The sequence below is a fragment of the Anser cygnoides genome, chromosome 2, assembly GCF_040182565.1.
Source record: "Anser cygnoides isolate HZ-2024a breed goose chromosome 2, Taihu_goose_T2T_genome, whole genome shotgun sequence".
Taxonomy (NCBI): Eukaryota; Metazoa; Chordata; class Aves; order Anseriformes; family Anatidae; genus Anser; species Anser cygnoides.
In genome coordinates this window covers 61972315-61997207 of record NC_089874.1, presented here as the reverse complement: position 1 = coordinate 61997207, position 24893 = coordinate 61972315, and the positions used below count along the sequence as shown (strand labels likewise).

Genomic DNA, 24893 nt, shown 5'->3' with positions numbered 1-24893 from the left:
AGATTTTGGTCGCTGTATAGGTGAGCAGCCTGTCACCTGGCTGCTCCGGTGCTGGGACATGGGAGCCAATTATGTGGAATTAGAGGGCAAGGAAGCCAGGCGGCTGGGATCCCTTGCTAGGGATGCATGCATTGACAAAGCAATTGGAGATGGAGCACGACCTCGCAGCCTCTGGAGGCGTCTCCTGTCAGCTGTGCAGGAAAGGTATCCCTTCAAGGAAGAACTTGTATGTCTACCAGGCAAATGGACCACCATGGAGAAGGGAATTCAGTACCTGAGGGAATTGGCCGTACGGGAAGTCATTTATAAGGACCTAGACGACGCACAAACATCCGCAGATCCAGATGCAGTCCGGTGTACACCACCCATGTGGCGGAAGTTTGTACGGAGTGCACCATCATCATATGCCAGCTCATTGGCAATACTAGCCTGGAAAGCGGAGGAGAATCCCCCAGTGAATGACGTGGCTAAATTACTCCGGCAGTATGAAGGAAATCTCTCCTCTTCCCTACAGGCCTGTGTCTCGGCTGTGGAGAAACTCTCTGAAGAGGTCCACCAACTTAAAGAGAATTTATCTTCCCCTCCACCTGAACGAACCAGTGTCCACCAGCTAAAAGAGAATACTTTGGAGAAACTTTCTGAAAAGATCCACCAACTTGAAGAGAGATTATTTTCCTCCCCACCTGTACAAACCAGTGTCTCAGCTATTAGGGGTAAACGTTCATCTATGCAAGGAAGACAATATGGTGGGCACACACACCGCGCCACCCTGTGGTTTTACGTACGTGACCATGGAGAGGACATGAGAAAATGGGATGGAAAATCCACTGCGACCCTAGAGGCACGGGTACGTGAATTGCAAAGGAAAACAATTGGGAAAAAGGAGTTCTCTGAAAAGTTTGCTGCTCCAACTTTCAGCAGGCAGTCCTTTAAACACAGAAACGAAGATTCTGACCAGGACTAGAGGGGCCCTGCCTCCAGCCAGGGGGAGGAAAGGGACAATCGAGTTTATTGGACTGTGTGGATTCGATGGCCTGGCACGTCAGACGCACAGAAGTATAAGGCTTTGGTAGACACCGGTGCACAATGTACTCTAATGCCATCAAGCTATAAAGGGCCAGAGCCCATCTGTATTTATGGTGTGACGGGGGGATCCCAGCAGTTAACTGTATTGGAGGCTGAAGTGAGTCTAACCGGTAATGAGTGGCAAAAGCACCGTATTGTGACTGGCCCAGATGCTCCGTGCATCCTTGGCATAGACTATCTTAGAAGAGGATATTTCAAGGACCCAAAAGGGTTCCGCTGGGCTTTTGGCATAGCTGCCTTGGAGACAGAGGACATTAAACAGTTGTCTACCTTGCCTGGTCTCTCAGAGGACCCTTCTGTTGTGGGGTTGCTGAGGGTTGAAGAACAGCAAGTGCCGATCGCTACCACAACTGTGCACCGGCGGCAATATCGCACCAACCGAGACTCCCTGAGTCCCATCCATAAGCTAATTCGTCAACTGGAGAGCCAAGGAGTGATCAGCAAGACTCATTCACTTTTTAATAGTCCTATATGGCCAGTGCGAAAGTCTAATGGTGAGTGGAGACTAACAGTGGACTATCATGGCCTGAACGAAGTCACGCCACCACTGAGTGCTGCAGTGCCGGACATGCTAGAACTCCAGTATAAACTGGAATCAAAGGCAGCCAAGTGGTATGCCACAATTGATATCGCTAATGCATTTTTCTCCATCCCTCTAGCAGCACAGTGCAGGCCACAGTTTGCTTTCACTTGGAGGGGAGTCCAATATACTTGGAATCGGCTGCCCCAGGGGTGGAAACACAGCCCTACCATTTGCCATGGACTGATCCAGTCTGCGCTGGAGCAGGGGGAAGCTCCTGAACACCTGCAGTACATCGATGACATCATTGCGTGGGGTAACACAGCAGAGGAAGTTTTTGAGAAAGGGAAGAAAATAGTCCAAATCCTTCTGAAGGCCGGTTTTGCCATAAAACAGAATAAAGTTAAAGGACCTGCACGAGAGATCCAGTTTTTAGGAATAAAATGGCAAGATGGACGTCGTCAAATCCCAATGGATGTGATCAACAAAATAACAGCTATGTCTCCACCAACTAGCAAAAAAGAAACACAAACTTTCCTAGGTGTCGTGGGGTTTTGGAGAATGCATATTCCAAATTACAGTCTGATTGTAAACCCGCTCTACCAAGTAACCCGTAAGAAGAATGCTTTTGAATGGGGCCCTGAGCAACGACAAGCCTTTGAACAAATTAAGCAGGAAATAGTTCATGCAGTAGCCCTCGGGCCAGTCCGAACAGAACCAGATGTAAAGAATGTGCTCTACACCGCAGCCGGGGAGAATGGTCCCACCTGGAGCCTCTGGCAGAAAGAACCTGGGGAAACTCGAGGTCGAGCCCTGGGGTTTTGGAGTCGGGGATACAGAGGATCTGAAGCCCGCTATACTCCAACTGAAAAGGAGATATTGGCAGCATATGAAGGAGTTCGATCTGCTTCGGAAGTGGTCGGTACTGAAGCGCAGCTCCTCCTGGCACCCCGACTGCCGGTACTAGGCTGGATGTTCAAAGGAAGGGTCCCCTCTACACATCATGCAACTGATGCTACATGGAGCAAGTGGGTTGCACTGATTACTCAGCGGGCTCGAATAGGAAACCCAAGTCGCCCAGGAATCTTGGAGGCGATTATGGACTGGCCAGAAGGCAAATACTTTGGGATATCATCAGAGGAGGAGGTGGTTCGTGCTGAAGAAGCCCCACTGTACAACAAGCTACCGGAAAATGAGAAGAAATATGCCTTGTTCACTGACGGGTCCTGTCGTATTGTGGGAAAGCATCGGAGATGGAAAGCTGCTGTATGTAGTCCTACACGACGAGTTGCAGAAGCTGCTGAGGGAGAAGGTGAATCGAGTCAGTTTGCAGAAGTGAAAGCCATTCAGCTGGCTTTAGATATTGCTGAACGAGAAAAGTGGCCAGTTCTCTATCTCTATACTGATTCATGGATGGTAGCAAATGCCCTGTGGGGGTGGTTACAGCAATGGAAGCAGAACAACTGGCAGCGCAGGGGCAAGCCCATCTGGGCTGCGGCATTGTGGCAAGATATTGCTGCCCGGGTAGAGAACCTGGTTGTAAAGGTACGCCATGTAGATGCTCATGTGCCCAAGAATCAGGCTACTGAAGAACATCAAAACAACCAGCAGGTGGATCAGGCTGCTAAGATTGAAGTGGCTCAGGTGGACCTGGACTGGCAACATAAAGGTGAATTATTTATAGCCCGATGGGCCCATGACACCTCAGGCCATCAAGGTAGAGATGCAACATACAGATGGGCTCGTGATCGAGGGGTGGACCTGACCATGGGCACTACAGCACAGGTTATTCATGACTGTGAAACATGTGCTGCAATCAAGCAAGCCAAACGGTCAAAACCTCTTTGGTATGGAGGACGATGGCTGAAATATAAATATGGAGAGGCCTGGCAGATTGATTACATCACACTCCCACAAACCCGCAACGGCAAGCGCCACGTACTTACAATGGTGGAAGCAACCACCGGATGGCTGGAAACATATCCTGTGCCCCATGCCACCGCCCGGAACACTATCCTGGGCCTTGAAAAGCAAGTCCTATGGCGACATGGCACCCCAGAGAGAATTGAGTCAGACAACGGGACTCATTTCCGAAACAACCTTATAGACACTTGGGCCAAAGAACATGGTATTGAGTGGGTGTATCACATCCCCTATCATGCACCAGCCTCTGGAAAAGTTGAACGATACAATGGACTGTTGAAGACTACACTGAAAGCAATGGGTGCTGGGACATGGAGGAGTTGTGGACTCGATTGAGGGTGGAAAGGCCTTGCAGAGGGATCTGGATAGGTTGGAGAGCTGGGCGATCACCAACCGCATGAAGTTCAATAAGAGCAAGTGCCGGGTCCTGCACCTGGGACGGGGAAACCCTGGCTGCACATACAGACTGGGCGATGAGACGCTGGAGAGCAGCCTAGAAGAGAGGGATCTGGGGGTCGTGGTAGACAGCAAGTTGAATATGAGCCAGCAGTGTGCCCTGGCGGCCAGGAGGGCCAACCGTGTCCTGGGGTGCATCAAGCACGGCATCGCTAGTAGGTCAAGGGAGGTGATTGTCCCGCTCTACTCTGTGCTGGTGCGGCCTCACCTCGAGTACTGTGTGCAGTTCTGGGCACCACAGTACAAAAAGGACATTAAACTGTTGGAGAGTGTACAGAGGAGGGCTACGAAGATGGTGAAAGGCCTGGAGGGGAAGACATACGAGGAACGGCTGAGGTCACTGGGCCTGTTCAGCCTGGAGAAGAGGAGGCTGAGGGGAGACCTCATCACAGTCTACAACTTCCTCGTAAGGGGGTGTCGAGAGGCAGGAGACCTTTTCTCCATTAACACCAGTGACAGGACCCGCGGGAACGGGGTTAAGCTGAGGCAGGGGAAATTTAGGCTCGACATCAGGAGAGGGTTCTTCACAGAGAGGGTGGTTGCACACTGGAACAGGCTCCCCAGGGAAGTGGTCACTGCACCGAGCCTGTCTGAATTTAAGAAGAGATTGGACTGTGCACTTAGTCACATGGTCTGAACTTTTGGGTAGACCTGTGCGGTATCAAGAGTTGGACTTGATGATCCTTAAGGGTCCCTTCCAACTCAGGATATTCTATGATTCTATGATTCTATGACATTCAAAAATTGGGATACACATTTGGCAAAGGCCACCTGGTTAGTCAATACCAGGGGATCTGCCAACCGAGCTGGACCTGCCCAATCAAACCTGTTACGCACTGTAGAAGGGGATAAAGTTCCTGTAGTGCACGTAAGAAACATGCTGGGTAAAACAGTCTGGGCTACTCCTGCCTCAGGAAAAGGCAAACCCATTCGTGGAATTGCTTTTGCTCAGGGACCTGGATGCACTTGGTGGGTAATGCAAAAGAATGGGGAGGTCCGGTGTGTACCTCAAGGGGATTTGATACTGGGTGAGAATAGCCCATGAGTTGAATTGTAGTATGTTAATTATTATATAATACTGTATGTCATCACTACCATGATTGCTATATATATCATAGATGAAAATGGTGATTAATTAGAATGTATTGGAAAGAGTGTAACCTGAGCATGACATAAATGGTATGGAATAAGGGGTGGATATCTGTCCTGGTTCCAGTTAGGACAGAGTTAATTTTCCCTCATAGTAGCTGGTAGGGTGCTATGTTTTGGATTAGGATGAGAAGAGCGCTGATAACATGCTGATGTTTTAATTGTTGCAGAGCAGTGTTTACACCAGGCCAAGGACTTTTTGGCTTCTCGCTCTGTCCTGCCAGCGAGCAGGCTGGGGGTGCAGCAGGAGCTGGGAGGGGACAGACCCAGGACAGCTGACCCAAACTGGCCAAAGGGGTATTCCATACCATCTGACGTCATGCTAAACAATATATAGGGGTGGCTGGCCGGGGTGGGGGGCCGGCTGCTCGGGGATAGGCTGGGCATCGGTCAGCGGGTGGTGAGCAATTGCATTGTGCATCACTTGTTTTCTTACACATTATTATTATTAATACTATTATCATTATCACTATTATTATTATTATTATTATTGTTATTATTATATTCCTGTCTTAATAAACTGTCTTTATCTCAACTCACCGGCTTCACTTTCCCGTTTCTCTCCCCCATCCCAGAGAGGGAGGGGGGAGGGTGAGCGAACGGCTGTGTGGTGTTTAGCTGCCAGCCGGGTTAAACCACAACAATCATTTTCAGTAAATGCATTACAGTCCAGAGCTCAGCTGTGTGAGCTATCTCCAGGGTCAGTTATTATAAAGAATTCCCGAAGAAACATATACCAATCTGCTCTAAAAATAGTCAAAAATAACTTGATCATTCAACTTCACATTCTGGGAGAAAACAATTAGCACAGTTTCTAAAGCTGCGGAGGCATAGCAGGTTATATCCAGGGGCAATCAAAGGCAGCCCAGCATGACTGCAGTTTAGACTTCAGATTCGGAGCAATCAACAGGCAGAATCAAGAAAGCAAAACATCAGATCAAGCACACTCTCCTTGGAAGTGAGGAATTAGTTGGAAAGGGTCTGGCCTGCTCCTGCAGAGATAATTTTGTAGCATAAAACAGAGAGCCTCACCTTCCTATGAATCCTGCCTGACTAGAAGTTAGTGTCTCTTGTCTTGGGAAAAATGCCCTCTCAGTTGTAAGATAATTATTAAACATATATTTTAGGATGAAATGGCAATCATCAGAGAACATCCTCCCACAGACACCCAAATTATCTGCACATTGTATTGCTTGTATTTGGCTTAGTGGTCATTCAGTATCTGAAGCAGACTTTGGCATGGCCCCTCAAAAGATGTCTGTCAGATTAAATCTGTGAATACAGTTTGCAACATTCTTTTGTTTCCTGAACTTCAGGGTCAATTAAGGGGCTGGGCACATCCACAATTAGCTGTGCAGCAAGAAAGTTCTAAGCCTCAGGAAAATTCTTGCAGTACACTAAAAATCTGTGTCACATATGAGTTTATATAAGATCCATGAGTTTTGTTTTACAGTGGCAATTTCCTGTTTACAACTTAAGTGGAAGGTGAATAACAATTTTATTCACTGCTAAAAGTCAAAATCTTTTATTGTTGGTTTCAGCTGCAGCAGCTTACTGCTTCTGACAGGAAAATCCAGAGGCTTTGCAAGGCCACTGTGCTCTGTTCTCTCCAGACATGGAATGACTCAGTTTCTCCATGGTGATTCATCCAATAATTCAGCTCTGTGCTTCATGTCCAAAAGGGGACCTTATCCAGCTGTATTCAGAAAGAGATGGAAATAGACCACTGGGGAGCCTCAGTGATGTTTTCCTACAGAAAGGAAGATTGATCCGCTGGATGTATCCTTACATTGAACCTGCTGCTCAATTTGGTGCATACCCATCAACCAATCTGCTATGCAGGCAGAAATTGTTAAGATCTCGGTTTCTGCATTACCTGCTTCCTGGGTTATGAGCACTATGCTCTTTCTCTGCTTTCCCTGAGCTGAACTGGGAGCCCTCATTTCTGATCTTTGGAGAGTATCAATAAAAGAATAATTCTATCCATAATACCAGTTGACCTCCCAAGTGACACAGGTTCAGTAAGGTAGGGAAGCAAGAACAACAGTCCATTTTCACAGCTTTGAACTTACCCAAAGCCTGAAAGGCACCAGCTGCTACAAACAACTTAGAAAGACACAGATCTGAAGTAACAGTCTTCCTCAAAACCAAGTGTAGGTAAGTGAGATGACCAGGAAATAGAGACAAATCACTGCTAAGTGAGACTGCAAGCAACAAAGTAAAGTTTGGACTATCTCTCAGACTGCTTCTGTCATAGGAAGACCTGACTGGGAAGCCACCTGAATGGCCCACACCAACAATTGTGTGGACCTGAACACAATGATCAATCACCCCTGCTGCCTTTTTACTCTTTAATACCTTGAATTTATTTTTTCTTTTTCTAAAGGCTCTAGAGTTGCAGAGATAACCTTGGAAGCAAGATTGAATATAAACCAAGAAGAAAAGGAGTCCACAGAGGACAGCATTTCTGCAAGGTGTTGATCAATATGAGTGATAAATTTAGATGCACATTGTAATGTTTCAAATCTTTGCCTTCCTAGTCAGTTGTAGATTAAAGCGTGGAAGAAACGAAGAAAAATTAAGCAATTTATATCCTTCTTATTTGTGCATGTGGCAGAAGCAGTTTTAGCATCATTTTTCCTTCTTGTACTTGAAGAATTGTGCAAAACAGAATTCTCTGAGAACAAGCCCAGCAGAACACAGTAACACATGTCATTAGTGTCATAAATGTACGAATGATCTCTCTCATTTGGTATGCCAGTGGACCTAACCTAAACTGCATGTGCCACTCAAAAGAGTTGTAGTATTTCCCTCAGTGCTCACTCCTCCTTATCCAGTTCCTCCCGTAGCTCCAAGTCACATTTGCATCGATTTAATATCTTTCAGTTCCTGTAGAGTCCTTGACTGCTTGTTACTGTCTCTAAGTACATCAAAGGAGAAGGAAATAAAAATGAAGGAATGTTAAGATCCTCCTTAGCCCTTGGAAGAAACAAACACTTGAGACATAATTTTGCTGAAAAAAAGGTTTTTCTCTTTCATCTCTCTTCATTTTTAATTGACTCAGTTTTTTTCTTTTAGCTAAAAATACATTTCACAGAATTCTCTTTCTTCATGGGGATGCTCCAGCCGCTCCTTTCCCACCCAATAACAGCCTTACAGATGCACCTTATTTCTAGTAACACAGTTACTAGCTGTTCAAACAGCTGTGATGTTGAAAACAAGGATAAGAAGCAATATAAGGAAAATCAGAAAGAAAGAAATGCTCAGTTGATATCTCAGCATATTTGGAAAAGAGGATGGGGAAGAAAAGGGAAAATATGAAAACTCTACAGGGCTTCAAAGCTTCTCAGTGTTTTTTCAGCCCTATTATATCCCATCATCTTCCTGGCCTTGAGGAAGGAACCACCCTCGTTAGAGAAACAGATTCTTTACTTCCCATCATCATCATTTTGGGGGAAGAATGGACATCTGCCCAGCCCAGTTACTCCCCAAACCTCCCTCTCTTTCTCTAGACAGACAGTGGAAAATAATGGCTAAGTCACCATAAGATATAAAAGAGTTAGTCAGTGCCCTAGCAAATCAGAGTGCATGATTTGTGTTTATGTGGAAAGGACAGAAATGCATGTGGTAGACAGGACTGACTCAGGGTAGGAATTGAAAACCCTAAAATGAACAAATTTTTACATCACGTAAAGTGTGGAAGTAGTTCTTACCCTTCAGTACCTTTACATATGAGCTTTAAAAGATAGCTCATGAAGGCTACTGATACCTCAGTTCACACTTACATAATGAGATTGTTTTCTTGATGGCATTAATGCAGCTCATGGTAGGCATTAATTTGTACTAGAATGCTGCTATATAATTAATTGCAATTAATCAACTTGGAGCTGAAAAGTCTGTCCAACAAAGTGAGGAGTAATAGAGGTTAGAATTTAACATTGCACTGGGAGCAGATTATAAACTCTTAAGGGCACCTTTGTTTTCATATGTGTTTATAATTGAACCCTGCTCCCCAGGAGTGATTCATCAGCACTGCCACCACAGATCTTGTCATCCCTGCACTAACAGGGAGCGTAACAACACACAGCAGTCTAAAACTATTCTGCTGTTCACTTCATATAAAACTAGTATTATTATATACCATTGATGAAAACAACCCACAAAATGAAACCAAGGAAATAAATTATTTCTTTGTAACAAGGCAACTACAAAGCTATATCACATTGGGTTTGGGTTTTGTTCTCAATTACACTGTTGAAAATGTGCATACACTTCATTGATCCCAAGGAGTTCTGGCATGACAGTGTTGTACATTATTAGAATATAGCTATTTAATATGAATGCACATCTTACATATTTGCACACACAAATCCAATCATTCTTTTCTGTTTGAAAACTGTTGAACAAAATCTTACACCAATATGGTTCAAAACATTTTCTTTTACTTTCTCCCCTGCAACACCTTCTTCAAAATCAAAAGTTAAAATACAGTGCATTCTTCTTAAGAGACAATTAAAGAAACTGAAAAAGTAACTGACCTCTTGTCTTTTGAAATTTTGTACATATTCTTCAAATTGTTCATCTTTTGTTTCATCTGCTTTTCCTAGTTTTTGAAGTACCTATATTGGGGAAAAAAATAAAAAGGATTAATGTCAGTGTCACAAAACAAAAATGCTGTTACTTTCAACACTTTTGTTCTTGCTGTTAGGCTTAAATAGTATTTTATTTTTGAAGTGTTGCATGCACTACTGTTTCCAAAGTTTATAAGGGAAACTATTTTGTCAAAAATTAAAAAGGATGACTATAGACAACGAGAAGCATCTTGTGTGCATGGGCAGAAGCATGATGTGTGTAAACCTACTTCAAAGTATGGAGTTCCTGGGAGGGGTGCATGTGTGTTTTTTGTTTGTTTGTTTTAACGAAGCAATTTTTCTTTTAGCAGAGACTCCCAGGGTCTCAAAACAAGGAAGAATGAAATAAAATTTGCTGGCAATGCAAGCAAGTTCTCTTCCCATTCAGACAGAGCAAAAAATCAAGTTCTGCTAAGTTTTTCTACTATTTATGGTTTATTATGTCCAACAATATTATCTGTATCTGCACGATTTTTAGCGCAAAATGAGAATGAAAAATTTTAAGGCTGTATGAGAAATTGGTAGAGCTAATGCTTATTTAAAACTTTTACTGTTTCATATTTGCCCCCCCCCCCCCCATCAATTCTGAAGTGGATTGTCATACTAGGTAATAAATATACTGCAATATGTCAGCAGAAGGGCTATTCATGTGATAGTAATCTCAAAAGTAATTGGATATTGCTACACTTTACACTCTGTTTAACTACAACAAATGCATTCTGTTATTAAATCAAAGCATTATCAGTTCATTTTAACATTAAAGACTTACATGTAGGAGCAATTAGGCTTTACCTTTCTTGTCAAACACCCCCCAAAACTTTATAGAATGTTGTTAGAGGGATAAAACATATCAGGGAGTGATATTTAGTTTGTTCTCCCAAGGCAAAGAAACCAAACTTTCCATTTTCACAGGAAAAGCAAAAAACAAACACACAAAAAAATCACCTCCCCCTATCCCTCCTCCCCCCCGCCCCCCCCCCCAAAAAGAAAAAGTAGCTGATGCCATGAACAAATACATCAGCAGTCCAAGTATAAACACATATATAAACACAAACAGTCCCAGTCCTGGCATATTTTGACTCGGACCATCTGCCTCTCAACCCCAACCAGCTTGAAGCCACAAAAACCGGGGTGCACAAAGGTGCAGAGAGCACTGCCACAGTGGAAACCAGGAATAAAAATGATCACAAAGGTGATGCAACACTACCCGTGCAAGTGACATGTGAAACTTCAGGGAAGTTTTGACATATTTACAGCAGAAAGACAGAAAGAATGACATCTGAGAGGGGGAAAAAGAAAAAGAAAAAAAAAAAAAAAGACTTTTCTTGCCTGTAGCTATGTTTTAACTTTTCATTCCCCTGGCTCATTTGGGCATTCTGGGTTGCATTTAATTCCCAAAAATCTCATGTGCTCTCATCACTGATCTCTTCATAAAATATTAAAAAAGTATCACAGATGGCTTTACAGAGGAATCATTTAATTTAACATTTCAAATCATCACAGGACTTCACAATGCTCCCTGTCACCGATGAGCCAAACAGCCTGCCCCCAGCTGCAGCATGGCTTTGATCTGCGCCAGGCGGCTCTCTGAAAATCCAACATTTCCTTTTCAAAGAACCGGCTGTCAGGTAAGCCTCCTCGCCAAGGCAATACATTCAAGTTGTGTTCACAGGAACAAGTGCAGGCACATTAATTAGAGTCAGAAAGATCCATAACATAAGTAACAAAACAGGGCAAAAAAGTTGTCATGAAAAACTCTTTCCTCTTTCCCAAGATACTAATGGCACACATCCATATCTCCAGATGCATGCTCAGGTTCAGAAGGGAACAACCTACCTCTTACAGCACCTCAACTTTTTTCCTGTTTGTTTTTTAATCTTATCTGCTACTTTTAAATTCTCTTCATGTATTTTTCTCAACTGAGACTAAGAGGCAGTGTTTGAACTTGTCTTCTGCAAACAGCAACTCTAATTTTAATTCAGGGTTAATAACATACAATGACATAGCTTCCCAGCTTTCCTAATCCTAACCCAAATCAGAATGTAAATGCTCACTACAGGAGTATCACACGTTTGGAACTCAAAGTACTGGCCAGTGGCTTGGCATTAGCTGACTATACTTGTGATACTTACCCTCACTGAAGTCCTGCAGCCCATGCAATACACACAGACAACTAGGGCTCACTCACTGTTTTCCTAAATGCAATCCTAACCCTAACACTAACCCCATGACCCCATAGAGAGACAGTTGAGCAGACTGAAGCTGGAATAAGCCATTCCTCAGAGGTCTCTTTAGCTCCCATCCTTCACCTAGCCACATTGACCACTGAATGAATAGCACAGCCTTTTACAACCAACCCTTTCCTGACTGTAACCATAACTTACCGCTAGTCAGAGAGGACACCAGACTGAGGTGTCCTCAAACTGATCTCTGCTGAACCTTTCAGCACTCATTTGTGCACTTCTGTCTTAAAGCAGAAGTCTGTTGTCAAAAGTCTATAGTTTGCAGTTGAGTTATTATTATGACCCAGTTTGGTCACGTACTTATAGGGTGTCTTTGGAACAGAGTGAAGACTAGATGAAGGCTTATCTACATTACACATGGATTCTTCTAACTCCAACCTCCCTGTGGACAGGCTGAAATAAATTTCAGACACATCTTTCATCTTGTTATATGGAGATCTTGGGTCAAAATTAGAGTTAGGGTCTAGGTTAGGGCTAGGGCTGTGGCTACAAAAAGGAAAGTAGACAGCTCCAGGTTAGTAGCAAATACCCAGCACCCTGAAGAATTAGGATGTGGCATGGACCTAACACTTTATTGTGTTTCCCATGTGATCACCTCTTTAATCAGCCTACTAGCATTAGGCTTAGATACTGGTCAAGAGAAAGCTGGTTTGAAGTGTCCAGGTCACCAGAATGCATCTGATGGTCCTTAAAGGTAAAATGAAGGCTGTGCACAGGAGCAGCATGTGCCTAACCTCTCTCTGAAGCCTTAGTTCAACCACCCTTCTATACAAGGATTAGATTTAGTAACAGGAATAGCTCAGTTTATTGGTGGCCCTTGAGGACAGGAGAAGGGCGAGTAAATAGTGCTTTACGACAGCATTGGAGCGCTCTACAATGTGCCAAAGAAAGGAGATCTGGACAGTTAAGTAGATAATATTTTATTTTAGGTCCATGTGGTCACTTACCCATATTGCGGATTTGGATTCAGACATTAAGGAAAGGAAAGGCAAATGAAGCAAAGCTATTGCTGAGCATCTCATGGTCCATAGAGCTAGAATGCACCCTGGACACAAGGAGGGCAGGTAGCTAGTATATATATATAATATATAACATATAATATGTAACATATAATATATAACATATATATTCTTAGCATGGCAACACAGAAATAATGTTTGGGATTAGGTTTAGGAACATCCATCAATGTGTATCAACAGCCTATACCATTTAAATTTTTATTTAAATTACATAGAAAAAGTGATGAGGCAGACATGAATTGAATCAAGAAACATTCTACAGTCAAGTACTCTGCAGTTGTCTGAAGACAGCAAAAAATATTTGGTGAACATGTTCACCCTATCCAAAAAAAAAAAAAAAGGCAAAAAACCTACCCCATATTTCATTTAATTAGCCTAAATCAACTACCAGTAAGTCTTCTGTTAAAATAACATTAAAAAAAAAATTGAAACAGTTGCTTTTTTTTTTCCTGATTTAACTGTGATCTCCAAATGTGATACTGTACAGTATGCTTAATGCACTGAATTATGCTAAGGATCTAAAACAAATACCAGTATTGAACCAACTTGCTGCTAAAAATATACAAACTAAATAATTAAGTCCAATTATTAAGAAAATGAAGTAGAAGCTAAATTTGATCTGATGGTCTCAATTCTGTTGAGTGAATACATGTACAGAAACCGTCTGCCTGGTAATGCGGTACTGAGATAAATGACAGATTTGACCCAAACACAACATTTGGGGAAGGACATCAAGCATTGTCTGATATTCATAAATGTCATATTTCCATTCGGGGATGTTGCATCTTCAGTAACCATTTTGGAGGACATAAGACTGAACACTTCCTATTTTAAGTCATTTAAGCACTTTCATTTACCAAAAATAATACATTTCAGATATGTGAGGATTTTAACTGTTAGGAAGAAAGAGTCAATAATTTGCTTATCTTGAATTAAAATGATCAATTGTACAATGGCTGTGAAGTTAAGTGTCTGCAATATGCCAAAGAAAGGAAATTAATATAGTAGATACAAAACAAAAGAGATAAGACTGAGTAAGCTTGATTATGTTGAAAACTTATGTCTTGTGGTAAGGATGACAGTGTTATAATAGTGGTTGAGGCAGTGACCATGATGGGCCTATCCATCTTTCCCTAAAATAGTTTCCCAAACTATGGTAATTCAAGGGAAAAAATAATAAATAAATAAATAAATAAGTAGAGAGAGAAAGAAAGAAACTGATTTTCCGATCTAAATCACAGGAAACCGGGATTTGCCTCAGGAGCAGCTCAGTTCCCTGCACAGCAGTATCAGAGTGAACAGAAACTGCTAGTAGCCTCATCAGACATCCCCACGTACATCACCCCCAGTTATACATCCATATTCTTAAAGAATAACAGACACAATCAAAATCACTCAAGGCAGGAAGACAGGATTGCTCAGAGAGGAATACCCAGGGCGAGACTTTATCATAAATTCACAAAGACTTACCAGATTGAAAAGACTAAGATAATCTAACCTACCACAGGTATCATTAATTAAGGATATTACAGAGTAACTCCAGTATGAAAAGCAAAACAAACACTTCTGAGAGTCAAAAACCATTGCCATGAAGTCACTACCTTAAATCTTTAGAGAACAGCAAAGCGCTCAGGATCTCAGCAGATGCAAACTCATGCACCTACAACATTGTTCTACAACACTTTTTAAAATACAATCATTTTTTTCTTCTACAACCTGTAAAAGAAACTCAGAATGCATAAATAATTTGTGCAGATTCCCAAAGTAGTTTCAGGATGGTAATTCTGGGCAGAAATTGATTAAAATGAAAACAGACTATTCAGAAGAAACCATATGAGAGTCACCTATGTGCAAATTTTCATAAGGATTTCAGCATATGCTCACAAAGCTGAAAAAAGTATTTGCTCAATATAAAATACAAGATTTGAAAGAAGTGTCTTACGAGGTACATGATGAGAACACATCTGAAAAATAAAAGAGAAAAAAAGAAATACAGTAGGATAAGTTTGACGTAAATGTGATTACATTTCAACTTACCCAACTACGAAATAGTATATGACAAGTCATAAGGAGAACATATAGAATCATGGAATGGTTTGGGTTGGACAGGACTTTAAAGAGCACCCATTTCCACCCCCCTGCCATGGGCAGGAACACCTCCTACCAGACCAGGTTGCCCAAGATCCCATCCAGCCTGGCCTTGAACCTCCTGGGATGGGGCATCCAGAGCTTCCCTTGGCAGCCTGTGCCAGTGCCTCACTACCCTTATAGTGAAGAATTTCTTTCTAACATCTAATCTAAATCTCCCCTCTTTTAGTTTAAAGCCAATCCCCCTTGTCCTATCACTACACTCCCTGACAGAGTCCCTTCCCAGCTTTCTTGTAGGCCCCCTTTTAGGTACTGTAAGGCTGCTCTAAGGTCTCCCTGGAGCCTTCTCTTCTCCGGGCTGAACAACCCCAACTCTCTTGGCCTATCTTCATAGGAGAGGTTCTCCAGACCCCTGAGCATCCTCATGGTTCTCCTCTGGACTCACTTCAACAGGTCCATGTCCTTCTTATGTAGGGGGCCCCAGAGCTGAACCCCAGCTTACCACAGCCTGACAGAAATTCCAGGTGGACCCAAACAGGAAACAAACAAACAAACAGAAAATGAACTCACATCTCCAAATTTAAAATGTTAAGATAAAGTTGTTTCACATGATGGGATGATATATAAAGCATTCAATGTCATAAAACCGTTAAAAAAAAAGTGTCAAATTAAAAAAGCTAAGCATGATCCATGATACCCAGCTGGTATTTGCGAAGTGTAGGAACAAAGTTGAAGAAACCCTGTTTGTTCCAGAAATAAATGCTAGCTTGGAAGACAACATATCAAAGCATGAAATCTGGAACAGAACTAATGCAAAACATATCCACTGACTCTCACTCGAGTGTTAGAGCAGGGTGTTAAACCCAAGAAACAGAACAAATACTCAAGACTTGCCGAAGCCACATGAGATTCCCACCTCCTCACCATTAGCACATGGGTAGCTGAAGCAAAACGAGAGAGGGAATCAGTACAAGGATGCTCCTCAGTCATTCCCCTGCAAAGACGGGCAAAGGGAGAATGTGAATTGGATTACAGATATCTGAGTGTTAAACTGATGTACCTAAACATTTAGTCCAACTAATGAAAAGTCTTCTCTCCAAAGAGGTCACATTCATATTTAACTACTCAAAATCTTTTTTTTTTTTTAAATGCCACCCCAAAAGTATATCTTATTTTATCATGATGTCAAAGTCTGGAGTCTTATTCTGCCTCCATTTCACATCAGCACAGACACAACAAAAGATGGTCAAAAAAAGAAGACAGGAAGAGATAAGTTTTAAGATTATCACATAATAGCATTAAACTACACACAATGTATTTCACAGGAATTAGATAGAATTTTCTAATTAGCAAATGAATAAATGAAAGATTCCCTAGAAACTTGTTAAAATTTTTTACAGTCCTTTTCTTCATTGTCTCTCAGATTTTTTAAAGCAAATTTAGGATTATATACAAGAAATATGAAGTATTGTATTCATTTCTGCAGAAATTAATTTACATAGAATATGAGTTAAAGCCTCAGGGTATCTGTGCAAAGTGCTTATTATTATTAGAGCTGTGGAAACTGAGTTACAAGGCAAGCACTTCACAAATTAGGGTGTGGTTTGTTTTTTTTTTTTTTGATCTAGCCAGAAACCATACCATATATAACATTATCAGGATTTAGTAAAATAAGGAGATCAGCAACCAAACATACCCAGTAAGTATAAATTAACATTTTAGCACTGAGTAAAAATAAAGATTTCTGAATTAACAGAGTATTGCTCAGTTTCAATTCTGCTGAGATTTTGATCCCACCATGGCCCCTGTGTAACAGGCTCCATCACTTCTCTTTTCCAAGAGGTGGACTGAATTTCATACTTTCTGCACTGTACAGCTGTAAATTTTCCAATAACTATGGCGCACCTTTGTACAACTGCTTTTCCACCCTTGCAATCCAGCAGAAACAACGGCTGAGAGTGACCAATATTTGTGCAAGCCTCAGTTTTCATTAATATTTACTCAACTTTTGTGAAAGAGTCCCTTTTTCACTGAGAGAATATCAAAAGCCCGAAAACCCATTTTAAAGAGAACACTGGGCATTTTACTATGACTAATATAGAAAACATAGAAAGATGCTACAATAAAGATATTGACTGATAAGCAGTTGCTTCATGTGGTGCTGGCTTATAGCAAAACCAGTCCAGGCATCCCAAGGCCTGCTGCTGAACACGGGAGCCAAACCAGGAAGGGTGATGCTCCAGCTTGTTTTTGAAGTCTCAAGAAGATCCTCTGGTGTGTACAACACAGCAATGATCATTAACAAAACATGCCTGAAATCATTAAGGAGCAAACAATGACTCTACAACCTAAAACACAAATTACTTTTCTCATTTATTTATTTATTTATTTATTTATTTAGAAATAACTGTAGTGGAGGTGGCCAATAAATTTAGTAAATCTCAGTCAGACAGAGAAGCAAGCAGAAGACTTGCGAGACATACCCATACTCTCATCCTTCTCTGACCACTCTCCTTTTCCTCATCTTGAACATCTGCAGCCTGGATCATTTCCATTACCAATCTTAAGAAATGATTAAACTTAGCTCAGGTTTCCAGGTCAACACTAGCTAATCTGTAGTTATCACTCCGTTTTGCTGTGCACACTTTCAGTATTAACGATATAGAAAATTCCTGATCATTCAACAAATTGCAGTCAATCCTCATTGCTACACAATGTATCTTCTATCTCTATTATTGTACTTCCATTTGTTCCCCAGCCTCCTGTTCAGCTCTTATCGTATATTGGCACAATAATCCTTATTTGCCCACCATTTACAGCTGAATTTCATTGCTGAAGTCTGCCACCATAAATCATATATGAGGATAAAAGATTCAAAGCAAACTTCAATTTGGGAACTTATGTTTAGTGGAGGACTGCGAGTTCACAACCTCTGTCTTAATATGTCAGAGGTGATTTCTACTGTACAGGGTCACAAGGAAAGAAAAGTCATACCCTGAACTGCATTAATGCACAAAATATGTCCCAGGCGATGGAAGATGGTAGCTGCTACGAACCAAGTGCATCCTCCAGGATGGAAGAGCATAAAAACTACTTTACAGGTCAGACTAAGTGTCTATTTGATCTACCAGCCTCTCCTCAAGAGAAGATGCCAAGGGGAGCTACAAGGCAAGTATGCAGTGGCACTTCTCCAGAACTCCCTCCCACACTCTAACAAACTGCATTTCAATGATTTCTCGATGTGGCATTGTCATGTTTTAAATTCCCGATGGATTTTTTGCATTGATGGACAGTCCTGTTATTGTTGAGCTCAGGTGAGATACTTGCTGTTTCAAGAAGCATGAAGGTTCACTTTTCTCATGCACACTTTCTTTTGTTAATTTAATGCCAGCTTTTGTTTGCTCGCAATTTGAGTGTTGTAAAATACCATGATGCATGGGAACAGTTACATAACAAATGAGAAGAGAGCTAAATAATAATCAGACAAGCATAAAATCCTATGATAAGATATGTTCTCTTAATCAAAATTGAAAGAGGGAAATGTGCTCTTTCTACACAGTCTAAATGACAAATATGAACATTATGCTATGAGAGATGATTATAATAACCTTTCTGCAAATTACAGAATCTAATTGTACATCATGGCCCAGACGATGTTAAAATGCTCTAGAGGGATCCACAAAATAAACAACATTATGATTCCTCTCACAATGAAGCCACAAACTCCTAGATTATTCCTTGGTCATTTGGTTAAAGCCAGAAAGTACATTAGAGAGAGTACTGACTTGCACGTTGCAGAGCAGCACGATGCTAGACCATTACTCACACTTCCCTTGTAACATCCAGAAAATTCGCTCTACTGTAACTGGGCACACTTGCACAATTTAACATAACAGTTGGCTATTGTTCCGCTTAAGTGTGATTTTAAGAGGTCCAGCAATAAAGCTTAGCTGGCCAGTAGTATTTATGGAGAATTTAAGGAGACTTGAGGATGAACCTGGAGTTCATGAGGTCTTGTTTTGCTGGTGAGAAGAGAATGGATGCTAACAGCTGTGGCAATATATTGGTAGGGACTTTTCCTGCTTGTCTCTGACAACTTGCATGGAGTTTAATGCTATGGGGCCCTCTCACCTGGTAGGGTGGCTCATTGCTCTCTGCATGTATTCTGAAGGGTGCTTATCCCCACTGAAAGTGAAAGCCTAGCACAGCTTCAAAGAACCGCAGTGTACTTCAAAAAAATAAACTACGGAGAGGCAAGCTGTTAGACTAGTTTTCAACAGTCTGCTCTGTGTGATTAGCCTGTATATAATAGGGAAGGGCATCCAGATAGGTGATTTGAAAGGGATGCAGTTTAAAGAGGAAAACAAAATAGAAAGAAAGGAGAAACAACATAGACAAAGCTTAAAGGGAGGAAAACACAAGTGAGAAACCAAAGAGAAAAAAAAGGGAGAAAAATCAGTAAGATAAAAAGGACCAACCTAAAACCAAAGAATCAACTTTGAGAAACTGTGAGTTTGATTCATTTGCCTACCCATAGGCAACTCAGATGGCACAGGATCTCTCAAACACCACTGTGCAGGTGGCAAACATGACACAAGTCCTGTGGAGGTTTCTCCTGGAGCAGCAGCTTGAGGTAAGGCAGGACACGACTCCAACAGCGTATGTGTGGGCAGCAGAATTGAGCTATTAATATTGTAGCACCATTTACAATCCTCACATACTTTTGAGTATTATTTTTCCTCACAAAATCTATTAATGCACTACTACCTCCTCTTTGTTCACTTTACCATTGAGGAAACAAGATACAGTAAAGAGAAGTTAACTTCTGTGCCAACTTCAGAAGTTGATCACAAGCTGGGTACCAGACCTGATTTTTCTACACTCATGTCTTAATCTCTAGGCCATCCTTCTGTAAAATGGAGATGCATCATACAGAAATCTGCTGTGTTCAGATTATTGTATTAGTGTTATACAGAACGAAAGAGAAAGAGTGAACAAAGTCATCTTAAAGATTGTCTTTCCAATCTGCTTGCCCTTTTCTAGCTACTGATGATGTCTTATTTCTTGAAATGATTGATCACTTATTTTCATTGAAGAGCAGCTAAATTTAACTGCCAGCACAATTAGCAGTAACATCCTTGGCTGAATTTCTCTGTCCTTTACTGCATCCCAAATAAATCAAAAAACTACTCTGCTGAATTAATAAAAATTCCTATCATTTGCTATTGCTTCTGCCTAAACTTACTCATCTGGCTGAAAAGTACTTGGACCAGAGTGTCTCAGCCTTGTAGAAACTGGCTGTGCATCCAGGCTTGGTTACACTCTACTCATCACTTTTCATTTGCCTCTTTCTAACCAGCTCCTCTACTTCCCTGCTCCTTTTTGGTTTATCCTCTATACTTTCTGTTGAGCAGATACTTTCCATAATACCACTCCCTACAAAATATATTAATGAGAAATAGATTATTTTCTACCCTGATAACAACTCACTTAGCTCATGTTATAACTTCATTTATCCAATCTTCTCTTCATTTTTTTGCCCTATTTGGGCTTCAAGCTTTTCAAAGCAGAAACCATCTGATCCTTTACCCATTTACAGTACTGAAGGCAAAGCATCTTGATTTGCTTGAAGATCCTACTCAAAAAGCTGTGATTTGTGCTTAATAATAACTTCACTTCTGATGTTTAAATTAACCTAGTGACCAGCTAGTTCCTTCGCTAATTACTTGCTACTCCTAGTACTTCAGAGCAATGGGGAAAAAAAGCTAAAGCAGCCATTCAAAACACTCGATCACCACATTTTCAAATCATAAAAAGAGGCATCAAACCAATTATAAAAGAATTACTATTCAAAATAAAATAAAATAAAATAATGGTCCAAATTGGGTTTGAGTAATTATCAAAAAATAGTAGATTGCATATATACTTATTTTCAAAACTAATTTCTGAGTTCCTGTAAATAGAACATTGAAGTCAACTAGTGACATTTAGGATAAAAATCTTTCAAGCTGAAAACAGCCACAATAAAATAAACAAACCTGTCTCCTGCACAATAAGACCACTAAAGCTCATCCTTGCACAAGGAACCTAATTAATTTATCCTACTGTAGTCCTCAGCACTGATACCTGACAGGCATTCTGTTATCTTTAAATTAATCAAGTTTTTCCTTGGCCGAGAAGAAAGATAAAACTAATTTGTCTGTGGATAGCATAGTTTTGCTTTCTTAATTAAACATTTAAATTCTACCTGGAAAAAGTAAACTTTGTCCTTTACAGATTGTCTCTCTGGATTCATCACAGCAAGTATGTGACGTTCCTTCTGCCTGATGGCAACCAAACAAAAAACAATCAGGCAAAAAGCTTTACAGCCACAAAGCCAAAATAAAAATCACATTCAATATAACAGACTTGAATTTAAAAGTGCATGTATTCTCCCAGTATCCAGTTTGATGGAGGACATATAGCAGAATCCTGTTTTATTTTATTTATCTCTGGCTGTATGCTTTCAGTGGATCAAAGAACTTAGAAAAACAAACAAACAAACAGAATTTCAATTTAAGTAATGATGCTTTTCAGGCTATTTCCCATTACATCCACATTGCAGCACCTAATTTTCTGTACTCAGTTCTGAGATCCAGGGACAATAATTTCTTTCAGTCTGGATTAAACTCACCAAACTGAAACAATTTGTAATAACAGAAATGGATTTTGGCACTAAGTAAATAAAGAGTGTTAGTGTTAAAACACAATGTCCCTACAGTAGATTTATGTGAAGTTGGTAAGTCCAACCTGATAGCATCATAGGCATCTCCAGGTAACTTCTAATCAAAAAAGGCAAATAAAGGGCGATTTACAAAAGAAAGTAACTTCCGAAGCCTGGAAGAAAACCAGATAAAAACTTTCAGAACAAATCAGGATTTCCATGGGAGAGGAAGGAAATCAAAATCTGACCTAAAAGAGAGATTTCAATTTGATATAATATACTTGTCTATCAGCTATCTGCAAGGTCCAGGGGAACTGCTCCAGTTTTAGCTCTGCAATAAGATTACAATCCACATTCTTAGAACCCAACTTCCAGTTACATCAGTAAGTGTGGTGATGACGGCAGAGACAGGAGTTCAGCCATTCCTGATATGAGTAGTAACAGACCTCACACATTTCTCATTGTGCAGTCTTGAAGACTTAACAGGTGAATAGACTTTCCTTTCATTTCACCGTTACATCTACAAGGCAGGCTACCACTGTTTTTGTGTCTTAGCAGTTTGGCATCTAAATTAATCCATATGCTCAATGTAGCAATACAGCTGCCTAATCCTGACTGCCTCCTCCAGACTGAGCTCTGACATTTTCACAGATATTCTTCCTCCTTGAGAAAGGTGTTGGCTGAGGCTTGAAAGAAACCCTCACATTTAGTCCAGTATGCATAGGGGTGCAGATACTACCTACCCTGAGGCTCCTTAATGCCCAGCCAGGACAGAATGTCTCTATGCAGACTCAGGGTAACCTTCATTATCGGACTTACAGTACAGCCCTGAAGAAGCAAACCCAAAAGTTTCCAGTGTGGTTCGATGGAGTGCCAACAGAATATTTCACCACCTGTTAGGCAGTCTCATGTCACGCCACACATAGCAACGCAGAACATGAAGATAACTTTGCCTAGTACTTTGCAAAACATTTGCCAGATTGATGTTCATCTGTGGAGGAATTTATTGTTTCTTCATAGATCATGAATATATTACACACCAAATATCAATGATGTGCCTGACATGGCAGCATTTGATAATGAGCTATTCTTCACCTTCAGGTGCTCCAGAGCTTTCTCCTCTCTCCTCATCCAGAGGAAGAGGAACCAACATAACACCTCCAAATGAATTCACTCCCCTGTAGATGGAATGATAATTAAGTCTCTGTTTCAAATAATTACGGAAATTATGTCCCAGCAGCATGAAAAATTAGGTAGAGTATACATACTTGTTCAATTAACTTAAAAACTCAGGAAATCATTGATGTCACCCAGGCATTTCATTTTTTTTTTTTTTCAAAATAGCTTTTTAAAATATTCACTGATCCACAAGAGATTTATTTCAGACTTACCAAAAGAATCTGTGAAGGCATAATCTCATAACAATCACAAATATCCCAAGACAAGATTTATAAAAGAATAATTAAGCTACCATAGTATGGTAACATTGATTAGCACATAATGCTAGCCAAATACTTCTGAAGAAAGTTACCGTTTTCCACCTCATTGCTTTTTAGAATTACTCAACATTTTTGCATTACTGAAGGTCAATCACAACATCAACATCAAAATATTCTGAGTATTTTTCACAACATCAAAGTATTCTGAAGATGCTCAGCTAACACAACGTATTTCTACTTTCCTCATTAATTGCTGCTGAGGATAAGCTTGCCTGTTCTCAGGAGTTCACGTGCATCATTTCTTCGTATTCACCCTAAGTCATGGCTTTTTGGTAACTGAAGGAATTATTCAGAAATTATTTCAAAACCAAGGAAAAAATTAACCATACTCATGCATACACATGAGGTTGGGGGAATAATACAAATGAAACGGGACTTTAGGATGATAGGCAAAAGAAAAGGAAAGCTCTGAACTGACACTGATGTTAGCAAGGTCTACCAGCTGTGGTAGTGTCAAGAGCTCCAGATCTGACATCTAGATTTTGCATGAGATGTTGCAAGCAAATAGAGCTCTATCCTCTCCCACAGGGTCTGGAAATGAGACTCCAGAATCAGCCCTTTCTCTAGCAGCTCAGCTGCTGAACATGGAAATAGATACGGTTTGCTTGGATCAGCAACATCCAGAGCACAGGTATGGCCCACTTTTCAGTTAAGTCCTTTCTTTGCCAAGCAAACAGAAGTCCTGCTCTACTCCACATGCTTCTGCAAAAACAATACATTCAAGAGCTCTCTAATGGTTACAGTTTCCATGCAAAAAAGGTGTCAGGAAAAGGAACATATCTGCTGATTCTGGAAAAGAACTGGTATGTGAAGTCTGTTTTTCCAGACCTCTTACAGCGGGAGATGCTATGTCCTTCTGGGGTCACTGCTCATCAGAAGTCATGTTCTGACACCTTTTAGTGGTTTTTACTTGTACAAACACTGAGTCAGAGGAATGTACCACTGTGGAAGCATGATTAACATGAAAGAACTCAGGAACTGGTCAAAGGACAGGTTCAATTCAGAGGGAGGGTTAAGACATATAAGAAAAATATCACAAACTAAGTGCTAGGAAATTTAGAAAATTACACTTCCAGAACTGGGATAAAATAGAATAGTGGGATGCTGTGGCCATATAACCTAATAGTGTGGTCACCAAAGCATGCTGGATGAAAAACAGTAGCAAAGGTGATCTGGAATGACTCACTAGCAAGTTCTATGCTGTGAGACCTTTCAAAATCTTCAAAAGCAAATTATATGCATTGAGGCTGAAGCAATGCTTCAGTGAACAGCTCAGCAGAAGTCTTCATCATTGCAGATAAGGCAGAAGGACATTCTTCCACAGGAAATGGGCATGGACGGGCTATTATTGAAAATCACCAGGAATGTGGTACACAGCTGACCAGCTGGTACAACTGGATGTAACAGGGCACTACATTAACAGTCTTCATACCTTATGTATCTTGGCACAGCACGGGACAGGGGTAAATGACTCTCTTCTTCCTTTTGCAGATTAGCTGTGCTGATGTCATCCATCCGGTGGCAAAGGTGGAAAAACTGAGCACTGTTCAGCTTGAAGTAGTTCATAAAAAATTAA

The 24893-nt window shown here is 41.0% G+C and overlaps 1 protein-coding gene across 3 annotated transcripts in view; it reads right to left on the bottom strand.

Annotated features, from left to right (window-relative positions):
• The window catches only part of AMPH (amphiphysin), a 129995-nt gene that overhangs the window by 63434 nt on the left and 41668 nt on the right, over positions 1–24893 (bottom strand). For all 3 annotated transcript variants that reach the window (XM_066992213.1, XM_066992211.1, XM_066992212.1), the window contains exon 2: positions 9673–9753. In XM_066992213.1, the coding sequence (XP_066848314.1) occupies positions 9673–9753 (81 nt within the window). The remainder of the gene's footprint in view (positions 1–9672; positions 9754–24893) is intronic.